Source organism: Euwallacea fornicatus, chromosome 31 (assembly GCF_040115645.1).
Source record: "Euwallacea fornicatus isolate EFF26 chromosome 31, ASM4011564v1, whole genome shotgun sequence".
In the NCBI taxonomy this organism is placed as follows: domain Eukaryota; kingdom Metazoa; phylum Arthropoda; class Insecta; order Coleoptera; family Curculionidae; genus Euwallacea; species Euwallacea fornicatus.
The window spans coordinates 2,681,257-2,702,873 of record NC_089571.1 but is presented as its reverse complement, the minus strand read 5'-3'; the positions used below and the strand labels follow the sequence as shown (position 1 = coordinate 2,702,873).

Below are 21,617 nucleotides of genomic sequence, written 5' to 3'. Positions count from 1 at the left end.
AAGTTTCTATTGAGGGTTAAAAGTTTTAGTTGGTACAACAGTAATGTTCTTTCTTTGAATTGTAAGAAATACTTTTGTTATTGAGTAGTTGCAGCTTTCTGTTGGGAAGTGTAAATTTGCAGGCATATCTATTCTTGTCGGTATGGCCATCACAAGAAATCAGAAAAAATCTTGGTTTCAAAGCTAAGCTATTAAATTGCAAATAGGAAAAATAAATTTAGAATTATCAAAGACACTTAACTTGATAACGCAATAGTCAACAATGTAACAAACGACGTGCCAAAATGTTGAGAATTAAAAGCCCTTTACAATGATGGATCACTTGATTCCCTTTACTATTTAACATATTTGAAAGAGTGACTCAGGGTAGTAACGGATTAAAGAGATGCAGAAAATTCTACATAAAAGTTGGTCCCGCTTAATGCCAAAGTGGGCGTGTTCCAATGATTTTTTAAAAATCTAACTCAATTTGAAATGATAACAGTGGGAAGTTTTCAAATTGACACCTTGTATGGTAATATAATATATATTTTTTACTCTTTGTATTATACGTCGCCGTAAGAAAAGTATAAGTAGTGGTTTACTCATCGAAAGCAATTTTCTGTAATTCAAGAAAATTGTCAACTCGCATCTCAGTCACAGAAATTACTATTTTGGATACTCGTTGAAAAATATATATTTTCTTCGATTCACTAGAAAAAGTAACCTTTTATTGACATAAAACACGGCTCGCAATAATTAATATGCCACAACATGGCTAGTAGTAATATTTATAATCCATAAAATTTGGGATTATGTGTTGGCTAAAGTGATCATTTTTAGCCATTGCAAAGGAATTCACCTTAGCTCTATAAATCTATAAGCTATTTGGATGATGTGGAGTTGAATTATTCGATTCGAATTTTGGACGAAATGGGTAATTGATAGAGAAATTTCCAAATATTTTCATTGAGCGCTAGCCGCATCGCAGCATCTCTAATGGGAAAATTGCAATGCGGCTTTATATGCGAAGTTTCGAAATTTTCCCAATGTGTAGATTTTCATTATTCACCATTTTGAGCTACTACGCGTTGGATCGCTTCCGGTGCAAAAAAGCCCGGGATGTACGTTTTCCCATGCCATATGGAACACGGTTGAGAGGTTTCAAATAAAGGGTCTTTTCTGACCAGTAGTGTACCGTGTGAACGCTAAAATGGCGAAAAATTTAAGAAATTCTCGCAACTTCCTCGTAGGACCGATTTCAATGTTCAGCAAAAGGTTCCTGTGGACCTCCAAGGCTTTTGATTCTTCGAGTTTTGACGCAAATAATGGAAAAATACAACCTGTTTTGGAAGCCAACGGAGCAAATTTTATACGTTCAACTTTTCTTCGCTCCGGTCCCCTTTACTGGATTGACTTCATGCGAAAATTATGAAACCCAAAGTTTCTCTTTAGAATGAGCCCCCGTCGCATTTTATAATTGAGAAAAAAAAACATGTTAATTTTTGTCTCATTTTCAGTTCAGGGTCAAACGACAGGGAGTTGTTGTGAAACGCTGTTTTACGTCTGGCTAACAAGGAAGACATTGTCATCTCAAACCACTTTATTATTCATCAACAGGACTTAATCCCCGGCTTGTTACGCTATAGAATTATCTCCTAATTTCACACACATGCTATAACCTGAAAAGTGTGTAATATCAGATGTTTACAAAATTTTATCAAAACCCACTACGTATTCAATCATTCCCTCTCCTCTTATCAATTCCGATAAGCGGAAAAATCTATATTTTTTTTATTGGACAATAAAGTATGTAGTTTGCGTTGAAACATTCACTTAGAATGTCTAGCGTTCGGTAAAATGTCGATTATTTGCGACAATTGCGGCTATCCGGTAACGGTTGCTAATGATAACTTCGGCGTTTCTACACCCCTGTATGAACAAGATGAACGTACAGGAGGGAGTTGGTGGTGCTTCTGGAGGTCGTGTTCGATGAAAAGTGACGAGAGGAAACGGGTCAAAAACGGGGATATTGTTGGAGAGGGCCGCGAAGCCCGATATCAGAGACGTACTATACAATTTGAGACTGATCCCAGTAGTTCAGTGTCCTCACGTAGACTTCAATCATCAGTGTCTTCCTCCATATTGAAAGCGGCGAAGGTAAAAGTTGCTTCTAAATGAGAATTGTTTACTAAGGCACATTAATTCGTCGCTGTAGAAATCAATATGAAAACGTGGTGCCAGTTTATTACCAGTCATAATCTGTCCTCAAGGGGCATGAGGAATATTGCCAATAACACCGGTATTGAAATGCATAGCTTTATGGACTTGATTGATTTAGGATAACACAGAATCCTATTACTTGTTTTTCCATGTAGTTTCCATTGCAAATCGAAACTTTATTGAAGTATTCACAGGCTTCTTTTGTTGATTGTTGAAAACCTTATGAAAGTGTGGTGTATCTGCGAATTTAGAGTGGAATATAGTTGTAAAAGCTATATTGGCTATACGTTCTAAATGGAATAAATTTATAATTGTTGTCACAATAGATTATGTAAATCTATGAGACATTGATGCCAATTAGTAGGTTCTGCTTCCGCGGCTGGTTCTTGAGGTTCTAAAGTATTCGAAGGACCACTTTCGGTTTTTGTCAGGCCGATAGGAACTGAAGTTAACTGATTTGAGAAGTAACCTTTAATTGATTTATTTACAACTGAAGTCTTAAACTAATTTATTGTGTAATCGGTGCAAATATTATCACCGTTTTGTGAGTAACTCACTTTTGGGGGTTGCAGCACCAAATTTTTGTTGTCACAAGTTACGGTGAATTTAAATGGATGCAAGTTTTTGAGTGGATTATCTTGTGAACTGCTCTGTTTGGTTGGTCTTGGTGAACTGCTCTTCTCTCCTTTTTCTTTCGACTTTTATTTAAAACTATCAAAATTTTTAATGAGGAAAGATATAATCCGTTTACTCATCGTTGTTCCGGTTTCAATATTAAAGTTTATTGAACAGGAGGAATTTCCACAACAATTAATTTCAATCCATAACAATTTATCTCGTCAATAAATCGGATTTCGTTGAATCAAAACTGCATATTTCAAATTCCTGAACGTGGTCATTATAAGTATTTACAGGAGCTTTTTTCTTGTTAAGGTCAATTTTAAGTACCACATGGCAAAGCAGAAAGTAGCAAGAAACTTCTTTCATTATTTTTTTAATATTTTATATTTTTTAATAATCTTTTAATTCCTGACATGTTTCATGATAATTTCTGAAACTGCATAAAGCCCGTTTAAATTAAGATATTTATCTAAAAAAAACATAACTTTCGTACCAGGTTTAGATAAATTATATCGTAAAACAAAGCGAAAGAGGAAGATACAAGTTAAAATTCCAACGGCAAGAGAAGTTAATAATATATAGAAGACTACATTTAAATAAAATTTATATAAAAGGTTTTTTTTGTTATTTCAGCGAGGGCCAAATGAAGCGAAATATGGACTGATATCACCTACACCTAAGCATCATTTAAAGGTGAGAATTTCTGCATACTTAGTTCTTCATATTCTAAGGAAAAAACGTATCACCAGGAAATATTCTAATATTTTATATAAGGTATCTATTTAAGAGCCTCTCATATTTCTAGTATATATTTGTGATTTCATAAAAAAATGAATTATGGGGATGTGTATGAAATCAAATTTTAAAACTAGTGACAACCCTACAAGGGGTATCGAAAAAGTGGGACGTCATTAAGTGTAATTTTTTCAAATGGGACCACATGCATTTTTTTCATGTGATAGAATCCTTTTTTGATCGTGTATTAGTTCCTAGATTTTTTGTTATTGTAAGATGCAGTAACTCGAAGTAATGACGTTTTAAAAGAAATTTTAGACATTTTTAGTGCCCCATAAAAAAATTTATACCACAGTTAGCATAAGTCGGATATTGATAATTTTAGGATGGAGTTTCGTATAAAATCACCTTAGCATGCGCAAATACTCATTTGATCAAAAATACATATAGAATGTTCACAATAGCAATTTTCATTTTCATCTTTTCAACTATAATTTTCTTGATTTCGTAAAATAGGATGGTGAGTTTTTATGACGTGGAACGAAAGAAAATTCAATTTTTCCTAGTATACCTTTAGTGTAGTAGTAAAAGAAAGTATTTTTATGAATACTAGGGCAACCAATTATTAAATTTTAACATTACCCTTCTTTTATTTTTATAATTTAATACTTTTCATCCAGAAATTTTGTGACACCAGGTAAATATGAGCATCTACAACAATATGTAACTTAGAATTTAATTAAAGCTTTAGCTATATGTTTATTTTCTTTTTATAATATTTTAATTTTCAATCGCATAGCTGTTAGCGATTGAAGTTATAGAAAACTTTTGAGCTGAACGAACGAAACGTTCGGTATTCATATCGTGGAATTCTCCTAAAACTGCAAAGTGTTAGTTTTTGGTGATGGAAAGTTTTAAAAGGTACGAAATTACATTTACAATCAGAAACGGTCGAGTCGACTCTGGGGTTTCATTTCCACTAACACCTTAGAGCCGCTAAATATAATGTCACGAAAGGCACCCGATAAAATGTAAAGAAAACCTGGATGTCTATATTCAACTACAATTCCGAAAACAACACTTTTCAAACTGATTCTGGGAAGTGTTCCATGATATACATACTTTTTTATGACTGCCTAAGTTGATGGGTATTTTTGCACAGAATGCGAAGGACTTTTTTTTTAAATAAACATCCTTCGTTTAATTTTGAAATTAGTTATATGTAAGTATAACGAGAGCAGGTGTCTTCATTCCGCAATTTCAGTAAACGAATGGGAGAAATTTATATCATTTTCTTATTACCTCTTGGTACTGTTTCAAAAAGAAAAAAAATCATGTATGAATCTCGTTAGAAAATGCTAATTTGTGTAACTCATGTGATATTGTGGGATCTCACACGTTACATAAAACTATGAATTTCTTAGTGGTTATTTAAATAGCTATTATATAGTTGTTCAACAATAATATGTTGTTTGTGAACATATTGATTTAAAATCGCATGTTTCTACAAGCGCCCTGAATGAATCATATCTGCTAAGTAAAAAAATATGTTATTAAATTAAAAAAAAAAATTATTTATCAAATTTATAAACATACAAAATTACACATCATATTAAGGGAAAAAACAATTTGTTAAGACGTATAAAAAAATGTAATTTAATTATATGTGTATGATAATTAAGATTTCAATTGGTAAAATTTTAATGTCAAAAGAACTCAGAAAACTAAATAGGAAACATAGCTTGAACTAGCTTTTTCATTAAAGCTTCGTTATCAAAATACAAAGTGTTAAAATTTGTATTTAGGTCATTTTGCCTTTTTTGCATTTATAAATCCTACATTTCATTACATATGTAGTTTGCCGAAATTTGAACGTTTGGGTAACCTAAATTGACTTTAACTAATTTGTATTAGTAGAGTTTTTGAAAGTTAGAAATTTAGATCAAGCATCCTTTTCATCAGCCTTAACTTTCATTTCATTTTGTGAAATTTAATTTTTTTTTCAATTATCAAAATTAATTGCCACAGGCCTTTTTCCCATATCTGTGACAGACCTTGAGCTATTTGAGAAAATAAGGTAGAAAGAACAAGATAGAAGTAATTCAAAAAATTATTATCAATTGAAAAATTGCAAGGTTTATCATGCATATGAAAAAAATGCAGCAGTCAAACAACTTTCTAAGTTTAACACGAAATATAAAGGAAATCAAACAATTTAAATTGATATACACGGTTATTCCAATTTTGGAGTGGTTATCCTTTTACTAGCGAATAGGGCCTTAAAAAATAAGATTTTTTTCCTTTGGCGTTATTTGCAATATCAACATCAACGGAGATATAGGGTGTCAACGTTTCATTAAAAGAAATAAAATTTATTAATAATTACCAAACAACTTGAAATAATTAAACAAAATTTTGTATGTGTCAATAGCTATGTGAGAGAGAAATTCTTCAATAAATAAAATTATTTTTTAGTTTACCAGTGGCGCGTGTACAAAAAAGTTGTTTAATATTTTTGGGAAAAAATGGTCCGCGTCTGATTTTTCTAAAAATAGAAATATTTATTGATTAAAAAAAATTCATTTTGATTTTCATATATTTTAAAAGTAAATTCAGTTGTCTTTTAGAAATTTAGCCAAAACTCAAAAATTGTTTAAGCTTGTTTTCTGGTGAAAATCATCGAAGTGTTAGTTCCAATGTAATTTAACCATCACCAACTTGTATAAAATATTTAATTATCTCAAGTGATTTGCCAATTATTAATAAATTTTAGTATTTCAAATAAAATTTTGACACCCTGTAATTCCGTAGATGTTGATACTTCGAAATAGCGCCAAAGGAAAAAATCTCATTTTTTGAATTTTTATTCACTGGTGAAAGGATAACTTCAACTTTGTAATCACCTTGTTTATAGCTTAGTCCTGAGCCAACACAACAAAATAAATAATGGCCTCACTGTACGTGGCTTTTATCATTATTCCTTAATTAAATACAGTGAAACTTAACTTTTTCTTAAATTCAGAATTATACACAGTTAGCTTCCTAGTCATTGTAATATTTTATCCCGTCTTTAAAACTATTTCGAATCGTACAATTAATTATGTGAACTTCAGTTACAAAATATTGGGCATTGTGCTGAAAAATAGAAGACATGTATTTGGTAATTAAACGGGCCCTTTGCTGTTAATTAACAATTCAATAACAGAAATTGGTTTAGAAATTATTATTTTAATTAATGCTTTTACTGAAACCGAACTAAATGAAAAATACGTACCTCCATTTTTTGAAGCAAAAGCATTCTATCTGATCTCGACTAAAGAGAAATCTCTTTGATATTCATTTTGCTAGCGATTTATCCAAATTAAAAGAATTCTGTTTCTTTGCAGTTATTATTAGTATTTGCTCATCCAGATCCCGTATGTGATACTATCTCAAAGGCAGCGGACAAGCTCGGTTTTGAAATAACATCCAGCAATAACGATATAGGAGCCCTGGATGAGTATCAAGCAAAGTCCCATGATTTAGTCCTTGTGGATGCCAGAGTAAAATGCTTCGATAACGATCTGCTTTGTCGGTAAGTAATTTGTCAAATATTTTATTCCAAAAACAAGAACCGGTTATTACGTGAGAAAGTACATATTAAAAAATGTAGATGGTGTTTAAGTCTAATGTAAGGATGTAACGCAAAGATTTGAAGGATTTGGTTACATCAAATATTTTAGTTCGTACACTTGATTACGTGTTATCTGTTGAGCAGTCGACAGGATTATAAGTTGAATTGTGACGTAATGTGGAATCCGCTTAAATATTGGGAAAAATACGTTTTTTCCGCTTACTATGGTTTGTCAAGATGATACTCACCACATGATAGGACAAGTGCAGAAATCTACATACATTTTTTCGTAATGTTTTTTTATTTATCCCTAAGTATGGAAAACTTTCTGTATTATAAATTTACACAGATCTTTACAACTAAATTTGACATTCCATTTTAAAAATCCTAGGAAATTTTTTGAATCACAAACTTGCTAGTTCCCTTAAAATGGAAAAGGATATGAATAGAAACTCTTGCACTTAAATCACCTATATTATATTTAAAACATAAAAAAAATGTATTCAATATTTTGTAACTTATTTTTTCAACGTATTTTACATATAAACTTTTATTGACAAGCGTTCTTATTTTTTTTTATTAGTTTTAATTGTTTAATAGCTTTTCTACCCTATTCTGTAATAAATTTTTGCGATTGCCTTAAATGGAATTATTTGATTAGTTTTCACCGCAATTTCCCTTCGGGCCATAAAAACTTTTCAGCTAGCAACTTCTAATCAAGAGACTACTCTTAGAGTTTTCAAACCACGTTATTTCTTTCATCCATAAAATCATTTCGTTGATACAATGTTGTCGGTTTACCAAGTAAGCTGGCAACGTTGTCGATAATTAACGCATACATTTAGTGACCTGTCGCTAGGCTTAATCGAAATGGAAATACTGGAATTTAAGAGACAGTCACTAATTGCAGACGGCATTGGATTCAATTATCTTTATGTGGTGGAAGAAAATGCCAATTAACTGCTTCTGCGGAAATAATTGGAATTTAATTACATAGAGATGACTGAATTATTTATTTTATTAACCCAAATGACTGATTGAGGAACATTGGACATGCGTCTTATCACGCATTATTCAGGAAATCTTTAAAATTCTTAAATAAAGCATTGTCTGATCATACTGATGTGACGAAATTTAAATGGAAACCTTATCGTCTCAATACCACATTAGCATTAGTTAAAATTACTATCTATTTAAGTGGCTATATGAAGTATTATAAATTAATACTGAACAAATAAAAATGTGCTTGAGATACGGGTTGAAGGATAAATCTTACTTGTAACCTTATCGGGAGCTTACCAGAACAATTGGTAAAGGTATCTCGTTTTATGGTAGGTAGTGACGATGACCTGTAGTAATCCTCAAATTCGAAAAATCTTACTCAGAATAGAAAAAATTTTACTAAGCCGTTCGGGATTTCCGACAGATTGAAACGATAGAAGATAAGGTATAGCACGATTTGAATGTTAAGTAATAGTGGCAGGCGTGGAAATCCAATCAGGGTCATGTACATGAGAAAACGTAAGAACAGTAAATCGATAATGTAGAAAACTTTAAAGTAGAAATTTAACGAATGAAAAGTAACTGTGAATGATTCTGATAAATTAAGACATTCTCAGTAATTTGTAATATTCGGTTTAGGCATTTATCAGAGCTTTTCAAACTCATCGATTCATGGAGTTATTGATAAAGATTTGAGGATTTTTGGAGTGCTAATAGCTTGAGAGTGATTTTTTTTTTTAATAATCGGCATGATGTGTAATGTGCCTAAGATAGTAAAATCTAGCATGAAGATCCGGAAAATATATGTTCGAGCCTATGAAATAAAGAAAAGTTGCCCAATTCGGAATTCAACAAAATTCTTCTTCAACATGTGTTTATCATTCCAACTATGTTTCCAGTTTTTATTTTCCTGAAAAAATCAAAATACTTTGTTCCTTTCGCACAAATACAGAACATACAGTAGAATTTGTTCTTATGATTGTCTTTTTCGTTTTTAGTCAATTTTTCTTTTTAACCTTTCGGTGGTAAATCACCTGATTCGAATCACTGTTCATTCTATGTACTTATAGAATATTCTGGGAATAATATGAAGGTGGTCTAAAAACTTAAACATTAAAACAGATCGCTTTAGGCATTCTTGTAATTATTATATCGCCACAATATATACTCCATTATGAAACGCCCCGCACTCCTTCACCCCTAGTCTTTAATATAAGCTGCTCTATGCACGAAACCCACTCACTAAAACACATAATGTACCCATTTAATGGATTCTGGATAGGTCGTAGGTCCATAGGAGAAACGGCACAGTTTATCCAACCGAGTGGAAAACTGGAACCCTCAACATGATGTGTAAATGGAATTGCGGTTAGATGGAAGAAATCGTAAAATTCATATTTATGTAATGATTATAACATATACAGGATATTCATGAAAAACATAGGCAAAGGGTATGAACAGTCTTCTTAGATGCAAAGAAGTAATTTATAGAAAATGGAAGAACGAATCCAAAAATGTCAGTAATGTAATAAAAAATATTGTTTCCTGCTTTCTAACAAATGAAGTAATAGATGATTAAATTAGTTTCATTTCGTAACTATAGTAAACCTCCGCTAATTCGGATGAATTAAAATCGATTCGATCCACATTTCAAAGTCATCCAAATTTTGGAGTTATATTAAAATAATATGTAATGAAAGGTAAAACGATGGAAAATTATGTGGTTTGAGTATATGAGATAGGTTTATTTAAACATTTACGTAAGGATATCGTATAAACATTATTTAAAAAATCCAGAAATATTTCTTTGCCGAATACATTACTGTCCAACCTCCGTGGCACGCTAGCGAAGCATTCTAAGCGTTGTCATGCTATTTATTTTTATGTTGTTTTTGTATCACCATTGAATGCATGTATGAGCCCTACGAATGTATAATGTGCAGCTCAAAAATAACTGTTAACTATTTAATATATATATATATATATATTAAAATGTATAAAAAATATATTATTTTTAACCTTTATTTACTTTTTAAAATATTGTTCACATCACCAGCAATGCAAAATGCATTTTTTTTTAATTCAAACATTGGTCAGGATATCTTAAATTGGAAGTCTTTCAAAATTACATTCAGTGGTGTATTACGATAAAACATTTATTATCGATAAGTTTTGTGAGAAAAATGACTATAATAATTTCATGCGTTTGAATTAAAAAAAAGTTTGTTAAAAATTCGGCCTATTTTGATAATTTTCTGGAGCAATCATATATATTTATTATATGCATTATTAGATGTCTCTTGGTTTAGTTGGCTTTAGGTTGTTTTTTAAGTACTCAGGCGCGTTTTTTTTTGGTGCTGTTATTAATAAATAATTTAGTCAGCGACCTTTTTGGTCATAAGTATTTGCTTGGATGCCACAAATTTTCATTATCTTTTGGCAGGGTCCCTGGAAACAATCGTTAAATTAGCATTTCTAAATCAAGTGTTTACATTCTCTTTTCAATTTAATCGTCTATACAAAGTGATTAATTTCAACATACCAAAGGCTTCACCAAACGATAGATTTTGTTAAAATAATGCCACTTTCTCATGTAATATTATATTTTCAGAAACTTTATTTTTGAGATGCAGTGCGTTACCAACATACAGTAATTCGGCGAAAAGCGTAGTAATTTAAATATCCTTTACAATGCAAAATGCCCTATGAAATATCTATAAAATTAAACAGTATTTAAAATTCGAACTAATTATCTCAAAAACTGTAGTAGTTAGTAAGGGTAATTGGAAAAATTTGAAAATCGAAGGTTTTACATTTAAAAAATGATATCTTTGCTGATTAATGTATTATGAAAAACTGCTATTATTTGAACATTATTCTATCGTCTGGCGAAGTGTTGGTATTGTATGTGCATGTACCTACTACCTTATTAAAATTGTTATATGTTCGCGATCATATGGTTAGATTTGATGATAGGGTTTAGAATGGAAAATGGATCACAACAATACCTGAATTTCGTTTTACATAATCCTATTGTTATGTTATACCAAATTCCCTGTTGTTGGACGGTTTGCTATTATCTTTCTTATATTTCTGTAGTGCCCAAAGGATGAAAAATAAATTAGTGAAAAGTGAACAAGTTTTTATAGTCGACTTTGTCAATGTTCCGATATATTCCTCATTATTTTGTTTTGATTGATTGCTTTGTCATGGTTTTGTAATTTGAGTAATTACCTTGGAAACCTGATAACGTGATAACATAATGTGATCGATGATGAAAAAATCATAAACTAAATTTCAAACAAATTAGTTAATATCACACATAAAAAAATACCAACGAGTATTAAAGGTACATTAAATCAAAAGGATAGTAAATCACATAACACAAAAAACGGAGGGGAGAAAATAAAACTGAAGTGAAGTAATTAATTTGAGAAATTAGAAAATATAAATCTGTAGAGGTAAACACTTCTACCCATCACGATAATTGGCATGGTTGAATACAAAATTACATAAGAGGATGATGTTCTAAAGAGTAAAAATCTAACCAGTATTACTATGCTGTGGACAATCTGTAAGATTGAAGAGTAATAGAAGTTACAAAAATAAACATTCAAACTAGAAATGTATTAACATCTTAACTGCCTTAATTATTTTTAGTTTGAATTTAATAAATTTAAGGTTTTATCCAAGATTGTCACCGATTGCTAATTAAAACCTTTTTAAAAACTTTCAACAAAAAAACCCAATAACTTAATGTCAAAAGTACAGTAGTAAAGAAAATTAAATATCTGCCTGTAGAATTGAGCTCATTGAGAATATTTCACAGTAAGCCAGATTAAAGAGAAATTCATGCTAATATTGAAATGTTGGGTAATGTTGAGCTTAAATTTATAGCTATTATTATAGCCCTACTGGTTGGTGAAAAGTACATCTTCTTACTACTGCTTTGAAACCCTTTTGTAACTATCTGATACTGACGTATGGGTATACTGAGCGAGGCAAAGTGTGTCATAATGGAAGAGCTCTAGAGGATGAAAATGACACTCATGGTTTTTGCAGAAATTAAGTATTTTCATTGTGTACTAAAGGTTTTTTAATATTGCATAGAATTTGACTTGAGCTGATTTTTCAAGTTTACTCACGACAGATTTCTCAATTTTATTCAAAAGTTTTCTTAACCGATAGGTTATCGACAAATTATGTGGGGAGTGTCCTTCCTGCCTAATAAAGAGGTGTCCGTCCCCCTTTATTATCAAATATTATTGATAGGTACCCTAATAATAATAATAATAATAATCAGAATCCCTGTTTCCGATTACTGATTTTTTTGTAGCAGTAATGAAAGCTAGAAAGAAATTGCCGAAACCTTCATTTGCTCGAAAGTTCACTTTATAATTGAGCCCAGACCTATCGTTGAAAGAATTCATTCCTTTATTAGAATTTCTGATCGGAATAACTGCCACGCTTCCAAGCTACAATAAATCAAGAATTTTAAACAAGTCTACACTAATTCGAAGGAATGGAAACTTTAAATAACCTTGCAAACCTAAATAATAATAAATTCATTAGGATTGAAATCCAGTTTATTCCATCCTAAAGCGCTGCGAAATTCTCTGGAATAACACACTCCATGAAACTGGCAGAGCCCCATTATTAAATTGTCAACAGGCGTCTGGGTATAAGCTTCAGCTATTGAGCAAATTTGTATAGCTACGTGCAGAGCTGACAATGAATCTGGATATGCCTCAGGTAGGCTTTATGATCCATTTGCATCGAAAATGGGGTGATATTTCTTCATGGTACAGGTATTGTTTAAATAGTTAATGGAGTTTGGAAAAGGAATTGACAGAGATGTCAGGATGCGTTGGAATGAGTATTAATCACTGCCAAGCAGGGATGTTGATAAGTTTATTCTCTGGAAGTAAATTTATTTGACGTGTGTTCAATTTTTTTCAAAGGATCAAGCTTCGCAACCTGGAGAGTTTATGATTATTGCAATAATGGCCCAAAAGTTTTTATTTAATGAGATGTGAAGCTAAAGTGCAAATTAAAAAACATGACAAATCCACATATCAGAAGAAAGTATAGCTTTTCAGTATTCAGAAACCAGAATTTTTCTTTATATTTAATTTATTATGTAGGTTTGTAACCAGGGAATCCTAAAAATTTTTTCTCTGAATTATGTAATTTGTTTTAATACACACACAAGCACTAGAAAATTTAAAAATCTCTCCAATATGTTGAAAGTGAATGAAATTGCGATTTAATTTTTTTTTTTTCAAAAAGGCATAAAATAAACTTATGTGTTACAGCTTTTCGAGAGAATCGTATCGAAGAACACTGTTAGGGAACCAAGTCTCATAAGCCTATGTTAATTGATTCAGACCGAAAATCTTAGCTTCTTGCATTGCCCTCAAATTTTAAATTATTTAATAACTATTGACTCACGTATTATAACCAAATCTCATTTTTCATAAATGTCTTCAATTATTTGCGTTATTTTATAGCCATTTATACTCAATTCCATATTCTTTCTCACAGTCAATTTCAACCCGAGGAATGATTATAAAACAGATTTATTTGCAAATTTCCATTTTGCAATCTTGTTATTTATTTCATATTTATTGTACTTACTCTTATATAAACATTAAACATTCCTTATTTAAACTGCTATTTTTGCAGAAAATAAATGTTCTATTTAAGTAACAATCCTTTCGGTATATTGTAGCAAGGTTACCATAATACAAGTATCAGAAATAGTAATTAACCTTTTTGACTCTTAACTTTAAAATAATATAACTTTCTTTAAAATAACTTTTCAACAAAAAAGTCACCGTTAGAATTAATATTTTTCTGCCAACATTTTACAAATAAACTAATTTCTCGAGAAAAAAATTGAGTTCTTGATAACTGAAGAAAAGATCAACCTCGAATTGACCTTGTCTTCGGAATTAAATCGTTTATTACATCAAAAATTAGATAAAAACAAAATCGCATGGAGAAATATCTGAACTATACAGTGGATGAGGTCGAATTTCCCATTTAAGACTTTCAAATTTTCTTTGAATCTTTGATGCGACATGTGATCTTGCGTAGTCATAAAGAAGCAGAACCCTTTTGCTATTGACAAAGGAAGCTTACCTTTGAAGAATTTTTCATGAAGTATATCGATTTGTGAGTAATAATCAGATGAATTGATCCTTTGACCTTTTGATAAATAGTAAATATGTACGGGGTGGACAAATTTCCATGTTTTTATAAAGAATCTACATAACAGTAATAGATAGGAAAAAATGAATAAGGTATTCTTGCTGTCTTTTTTTGAGACAAATCCAATACTGGTTTCAAAAATATTTTTCGTCTTTTGTTTTTGCGTCATAAAAAAAATTCTATTTCTGGGATTTTCGAAAAATTTTCCTAATTTTTTATTTAGCTAGTTACATATAAGTAACAGTTACTTTATTAAAATACTTTTTTGACTAGATTTCCGTGACAAAGATATACATTTTTAAACTCCATGGTTTTATGACATAAATTTGTATTCTTTTAATGTAAATCATTTTTTTGTTGTTGGCGACTCATATTAAAAAAAAAACAACTTCATGACATGACTCTAAAAATTATGGACCTTAAAAATGTATCCTTATCATCGTTATCTACTTTAGAAAAGTGTTTTAATAATGTAAAAGTTATTTTTATGTAACTAGGAAAATAAAAAATTATGACGATTTTTCGAAAACGTCAAAATTTGAATTTTTGTTTATAACGCGAGAACAAAAGACGATTGAAAATGTCTTTCAAGTTTTCTTTATATGTTACTGTTTCGTAGATTCTCTGTAAAAACATTGAAATTTCGCCACCCCCTGCAATTCCAAGAGCAGTCTATCATAGTCATCAAAATCATCCTTGGTGTAAGATTTTTCTTAACTATAGTTCCATCAAATTTACTAACTTCCACTTATTGTCTAAACTGATAAGAATTATCATATCCAACCTATTTTTCGTTGCATGTAGCAATACGATCAATAAAAGGCTCATTTGCGTTGCGTGCAAGTAGAGAATTGGCAATTGTCAAACGTATAATCTTGTTATCTTCACTTAATTTATGTTGAATTAATTTGTCTAACTTTTTGATATAATTAATTGCATGATTTTTTTTAATGGTTAATTATTGGCAATTGAGTACCTATTCCATTACTAAAACATGTTGCACGAGATTTTTCTACCAAATATTGCTTGATATCATTGTCAAAATATATTTCACGATGACCTTAATGTTGTCCATCTTCAGTACACTCATTACCACTTTTAAAACGTCGAAACTAAAGCCAAAAAACAACTTTTCCGAATGCATTGCGAATACCACGTCTGCTGCTTTAAGCTGATTTTTGAATTCGTCGAGTAAAGTTACACAAATAATAAAACTAGAGCATATAATTCTAAAACTAAAAAATATATAGGTTAAATATAAATTATGAAGAAACCGAATACATAGTTAAAACAAGCGTAAAATATAAGCTATTAAATGATTTATTCAATATAATAGAATAACATTAATATATAAAATAAAAATGTTTTCATAAAAATTAGAAACGAAAACTTGAATTACCTTTTCCGGTGCCTAATATATCACAATCCAGTGTAAAACCTCCTGCCCACGCTTTTCTTTCTGACATCTCAATAGTTGAAGGGTGCAACTACAAGAAATAGTTCCTTTGTGGCTACATTTCCACCAGTAGGCTTTCAATAAAACTATAAATAACGTTAACTGGAACCGTTAAACCCTTTTAAGGACCATTAGATCAATGTACTGGCATTTTTACATAAAAGATAATTTCTAGGCAAAGCTCGATACTATCCAACACTGTGTCTTTAATTCAACGTTTCCATGGAGAATATCCTTTCAACAAAGTGACCAGAGCTTCGACCCATTAGCACTACGAAAAATCGGAAAGTCAATATTTTCTAAAAGAGTGTAAAGATTTGAATCAATCTCAATTTTTTTTGCAGCTTCCAGAATTTGATCACTAATTCGTATGACAACCCATTGAAACGTCATATGTGTACTCTCTTGTGAGTAGTAGATTGTATTTCTTTAGGGCTAGTAGGAATTCACCTAATTTTTCTCAAACTATATCCCGACTCACAATACATGCATATCTCAATTACGAAGGTTTTGAGAATCTACTATGTTTGTGTATGTGTATGTATGTAGCTATTTCTTTTCATATCGTTTATAATCGAAATTACCCTTTAGGATCGTACGGAAATATTCATTTAGAATACTGTCATTTTTGTTTGTATTAACGACAAATTTTTTTACTCTGCAGAATGTCTTTTTCAAACGCGTTCAATAATACTTTTGTGATTAAAGTTACATAGTTATATATAATAATAATAATAATTTTTATCCGGGAAATTTTCACAAAGTTAAGTGGATTTTGAAACATTTAGGAAAATAGCTTACAAAGTAAAGCAGATTGAAATATATATCAATTTTCTTTCTGTTCTTCTTTTTTTAGTTACTCGATATGTGACAATGTACAAGTCTCCTAAATATGTTTTACAATCAGTAATGTTCTTCAAATTCAACCAATCTTGGAAGTTCAGTCAGTCGGAAAAAGAATAACAGATACCTTGTATATATTCATTTTTATGTCTTATCTTTGATTTTGGTTTTTTCAGCAATTTACCTTTAGATTTGGATACTTTAAGATAAATAGGAATAAAATACGAAGCTCATATGCAGAGGGAAGATCACATACATCGTTTGACTTACCCTATATACCGTCACCAATAATCGATTTCCGGATACATAGATCGGTAGATGAGGTGTTATAAAATGACCAGCAAGGCCGCCAGGTCTGAGACCCGTCGACTTTTCCTTTAAAACTATTTAGGATCTACGATACGATATTAACGATCACCAACCTAGAATATTATGGGAGTGTATCATCTCCAAGGAAATTTTTTGTTAATTTTGATAAGAATTTGAAAATAGATTTTATTATTGTCCTCACAAAAAAGAGCACAATTTAAACATTTGATCATTCTAGTAAATTGCATTAAAAATAATTCATTTCATTGGCACACAATTTTATTTGCAATTTGTAAACGCGTCAACTTATCTCAAATTTTGTGGCCCTACTTTTTGGACAGCACAGGGAATTTTATGCTTTTTGCATCCATATATCACTCGAAGCGGAGAGCCATTTGATATTTTAAAGTGGAGTTAGCTGAAGGAACGAGGGTGAATGATAAAATTATCTAAAAAGCTTTTTGGAACTTTCCCCTGCATATCTCAATGGACTTGTTGTTTCTCAAATCAAACTTTCCATATAATCACAAGATATTTAGGGGCCGATTCGTTTTGAAATAAAAGTCTTGTATGTACGTAATGGAATGTAAATTATATCCTACATTCTTTCCGAAAAATTCACAATCAACGTTAAATCCAGTTTTATTGTCAATAATACCAGCCTAAACAATGTAAATATAAATAGAAAAAGTTCAATCGTTTAATCTTAAATTGTTTTCTGTTGGTTTCTGCTTGGAATCTTATTCACCTCATCATACATTTCGGCCCAAGTAGATAAATATCGTAAACAGAGAAAATATTGAAATACACACAACGAAAAAGTCTAAAAATGTTTTTATACATAAATTGAAGTTCTTCTGAAATTAATTAGAACTAATGTTACACATTTATGACTGTTTCAACACGTATTTCACTGGTGTATATCATGTTTTTCATATAACTTCATAAATAAAAATCAAGAGGTATTAGATCGGGTGAATGACTAGTTAATAAAATACGCTCAATCAATTTACTTCCAAAGGTACCATTCATGTGCCGGAGAATTTAACGGTTAAAGGGAATGTGTCACATAAAACATTGAAAAGAATTGACAAGTTTCAATATTTCAAATGGGTAATGAATAACAAATACTGGAAGAATAAATGGAACCTTACAGTCGTAACAACGTAATTAACAATAGATAAATAATCTCTGATGGATAGTTAGAAAGGGAGAATTACCTATTCTTCACAAATATTTATCATTAGTGTTATTATTAATTGAAATATTTGGATGTGTTGAGGAAATTATGCTAACTTGCGATTTTGTGGCTTACAGCTTCAAAGCTTGACTACAATCGTTTCTTTTTCAACTTGTAGAAAATACCATGCGATGCTCTAATCGATAAAAGATCAACAAATCTAATTTCATTCGAATACTGCATCAACCAGGTGGCTTCAATTTGTAACGGATTATGAATGCGTTATGTCAAAGCTTGATTTCATTTTTTATTTCTCTTAAATTTTCGAGTTAATTGAAAACGACGTATATTACAAATTTTTACCTCTATAAATCAAGGCGCCCTTTCACCTTCAATAATAAATTTATTCAAATAACAATAATAATTCATTTTGACCAGTTAATGACTAATCTCAACTAATGTGGTGATTCTTGTCGATTAGTAAACTTCAGGAAATTCATTAAATTTGAATCAAAGAGACCCCAACTTCTGAGATAAACTGACAATGAGAAGTAACTTTCAGCAAATAAAGGAGAGAGTAATTTTTTTTCTCTTTTTAACTCTTCCGGGGAAATGCAGTTTCAATTAGATTTTTAGCGAACTTGGTTACTGTGTCAGACTCGTGGGAAGACAAACATCAAGCAGCGGTCTAACTAAGTTTGATCAACCAAAGCTGTGTTTGTTCTTCTAAATTGAATTTTCAACAAAACGACAGAAATATAAAAACGCGCATTTTTGTTGAAAAGTGAATTGCATCGGACATAATTCTCAGAAAGGTAAAATCCCTTCAGAGACAAACAACGTGAAGCTCATTTTCATTTTATTAAAGCGGGAAGACAACAGATTCTTATCCGCAACAAAAGCCCTTTAGTAACTTTAACAAAGACTCTAATTAGCTCTACTTTAGTTTAAACAAATGCTCATGGATTTCTATCTCTGAACTGAAAGATTATTATTACATTTCGCTATAAGTATTTCGTCGCAAATCCGACTCTCTTTGTTGAACTAATTTGTTCTAATGGTGTCTGTTTTTTTCTTATTTAGTTTCAGTTGAAAGCAAACACCTACAAATATGTTACTTACGGAAGACAATTGAATCCTCAAAGGAATTATTTAATTTAACTGTGACAAGAGTATTTTCTTGCAATAAGATCGATTTGCTGAACGAAATCCCACGTGCAATTCCGTTGCTCCTGTTCACTTTGTGTTCTTTTATGCCGAAACAAATTGTGTTATCATGCGGTAGACATGTGGAGAGAAATCTTACCCGCAGGAGTTTTATTCTGTTTACTTGTTCGGCCTTCCTGTGACGATTCCTCAAGGTTGAGTTATTCCACCAGGATGCTGAAATTGAAGTTGGAACTTCTAGAACTAATTAAGGATGGGGTCTAGAAGCATTAAGCTTAGAGCATTTGCAAGCTGTAAGCATTGGATTTACAGTAACAAATGTTACGTGTTATTTCGCTATTATGTTAATGAAGTTTCAGAAACGATGAAAGCAAATTAAGAGTTTATAAATCTGTGGTCTTACCATTCTTGCTGATACAAAGTGACTATGGCAGTAAACCTTGTATTTTTGTTAATCAATATATTTTCCAAGAGTAAGGAATATTTTCTATAATATAGCAATAAAATTGCATTTCAATGCAAAGTATAATGCCACAAAATATAAGAGGAACGACTGCTTTATCGGAGATATCCATCACATTTTGGGGTGGAATTTCATGATTTTTACTATTTATCCACGGGATCATTTTTTTAATGATTCAGAAGAAAAGAAAAATTAAAAAATTGGATAGGTTTTAAACGTATCATAGTTTCTGTGCCGTTATTTCGGGTAACGCAGTGATACAATAACGGAGTAAAATTTCAATTTTTGTTTTTACCAGTTAGATTGGATGTGTAATAGAGCATGCACCGTTCTTAAAACTTCATAACCTAATCTTCAAGATTCTTTTGATGTCGGAAATATTGTTAAATTTAGAAAAAAATAAAATTATCATGGAATACTCGTAGAAAACTGAAAATCACGGACACAGTATTTAGAGGTTTTTGAAATTCTTTACGTTTTACAAAAGCCTCTAAAGTCTGCCTAATCATTTTTGATTGTTAGGTCCCCGCTTTTGCACCTTGCCTCAATTCAAATTGATCGTATAAGATGAAGAAACGTGCGCCATTGACATATTATTTTGATCAAAATATAAGGTGAATTTATTTATAAAATGAAAATGTTTTATTTATTATTTCAAATAAACTTTATCGCCCTCAAAGGATTTCCCGTCCAACACAATGTACTTACGCCTTCGTTTTTTTCAACCCTCGACACAGTCAGAGAAGCCTTTTACTGGGATGGCCTTTAATACCTTTTTCGATTCTGCTTTTATCTCCTCAATCGAGTCGAAACTGTCCCCGGAGCGGCCTTTTGATTTTGTTGAACATCCAAAAGTCTAACGGTGTTAAATTAGGCGGATGCGGTGGTTGTGAAGCAACATAGGTCAAGTTTTTAGCAAAACGTTCTCAAAGAACCAATGCAGTGTGGTACTGTACATTATTGTGGAGTAAAACCCAAGAATTGTTTGTTTGTAATTCTGACTTCTTGAGACTAATAGCTTCACGCAAATGACGCACAGTGATAAAAAATAATGGTTGTTATCAGTTTGCTTTGGCGGAAAAAATTCGTAATGCACAATACTGCGATAATCGCAAAAAATTATCAACGTTACCTTGATTTTTCGGCGACTTTGATGTGTTTTTTTCTGTCTTCTTTTAAATTTTGCGTGATATTTGCTCGATTGGTCGGTTGTTTCGGATGTTTGTCGGATCGAATGCATAGATCCAAGTAATGTGTTCCATAATGATACATTTTGTGACGTCCTGGTAGTCAGAAATTGTTATTTGACAGATTTTAATGCAACGCTTTTTATCCAAAAAATTAAATGTTTTGGAAATCAATTGAAATTTGACGCGTTTGATGCACAAAACACCTTTTAAAGTTGTCGAGGTTTATTATTTATCCAATTAAAATATCCGTAGCATCAACAAAGTCTGTGATTGTCAATCGACGACTTTGGAGCGCCAAATTTCTGATTTCTCGGACGTGATTTTCATTGGTAGATGTTGAAGTTCGTCTTGAATTCCTTGTCTTTTTTTCCTTAAAGTCTTTGTACCACTTGTAAACATTTTTTTGCCAAACCAAAGGCCTTGTGTAACGTCCACAATGGTTCCGATGCAGAATATTCATTCCGCAAACACAGTTTAACGCAACTTTCTTGCTCAATGAAATCAGGTATAGTAAAAATCAAAAATTCATATTTGTATGTTTACAAAAACATGTCCAACTCTGCAGCAATTGAATTAAAACATGAACATGACAATTTACATAGATGTCACAATCGGTGCTGCCA

At 31.2% G+C, this 21,617-nt stretch overlaps 1 protein-coding gene across 7 annotated transcripts in view; it reads left to right on the top strand.

Moving 5' to 3' along the window:
• Positions 1-21,617, top strand: part of Pde8 (phosphodiesterase 8) — a 101,664-nt gene that overhangs the window by 53,568 nt on the left and 26,479 nt on the right. For 6 of the 7 annotated variants that reach the window (XM_066298695.1, XM_066298696.1, XM_066298700.1 and 3 more), the window contains 2 exons: positions 3,457-3,516; positions 6,945-7,132. In XM_066298695.1, the coding sequence (XP_066154792.1) occupies positions 3,457-3,516; positions 6,945-7,132 (248 nt within the window). Of the gene's footprint in view, positions 1-1,810; positions 2,140-3,456; positions 3,517-6,944; positions 7,133-21,617 lie in introns of those variants that run through there. The other variant, XM_066298694.1, reaches the window with a different exon arrangement.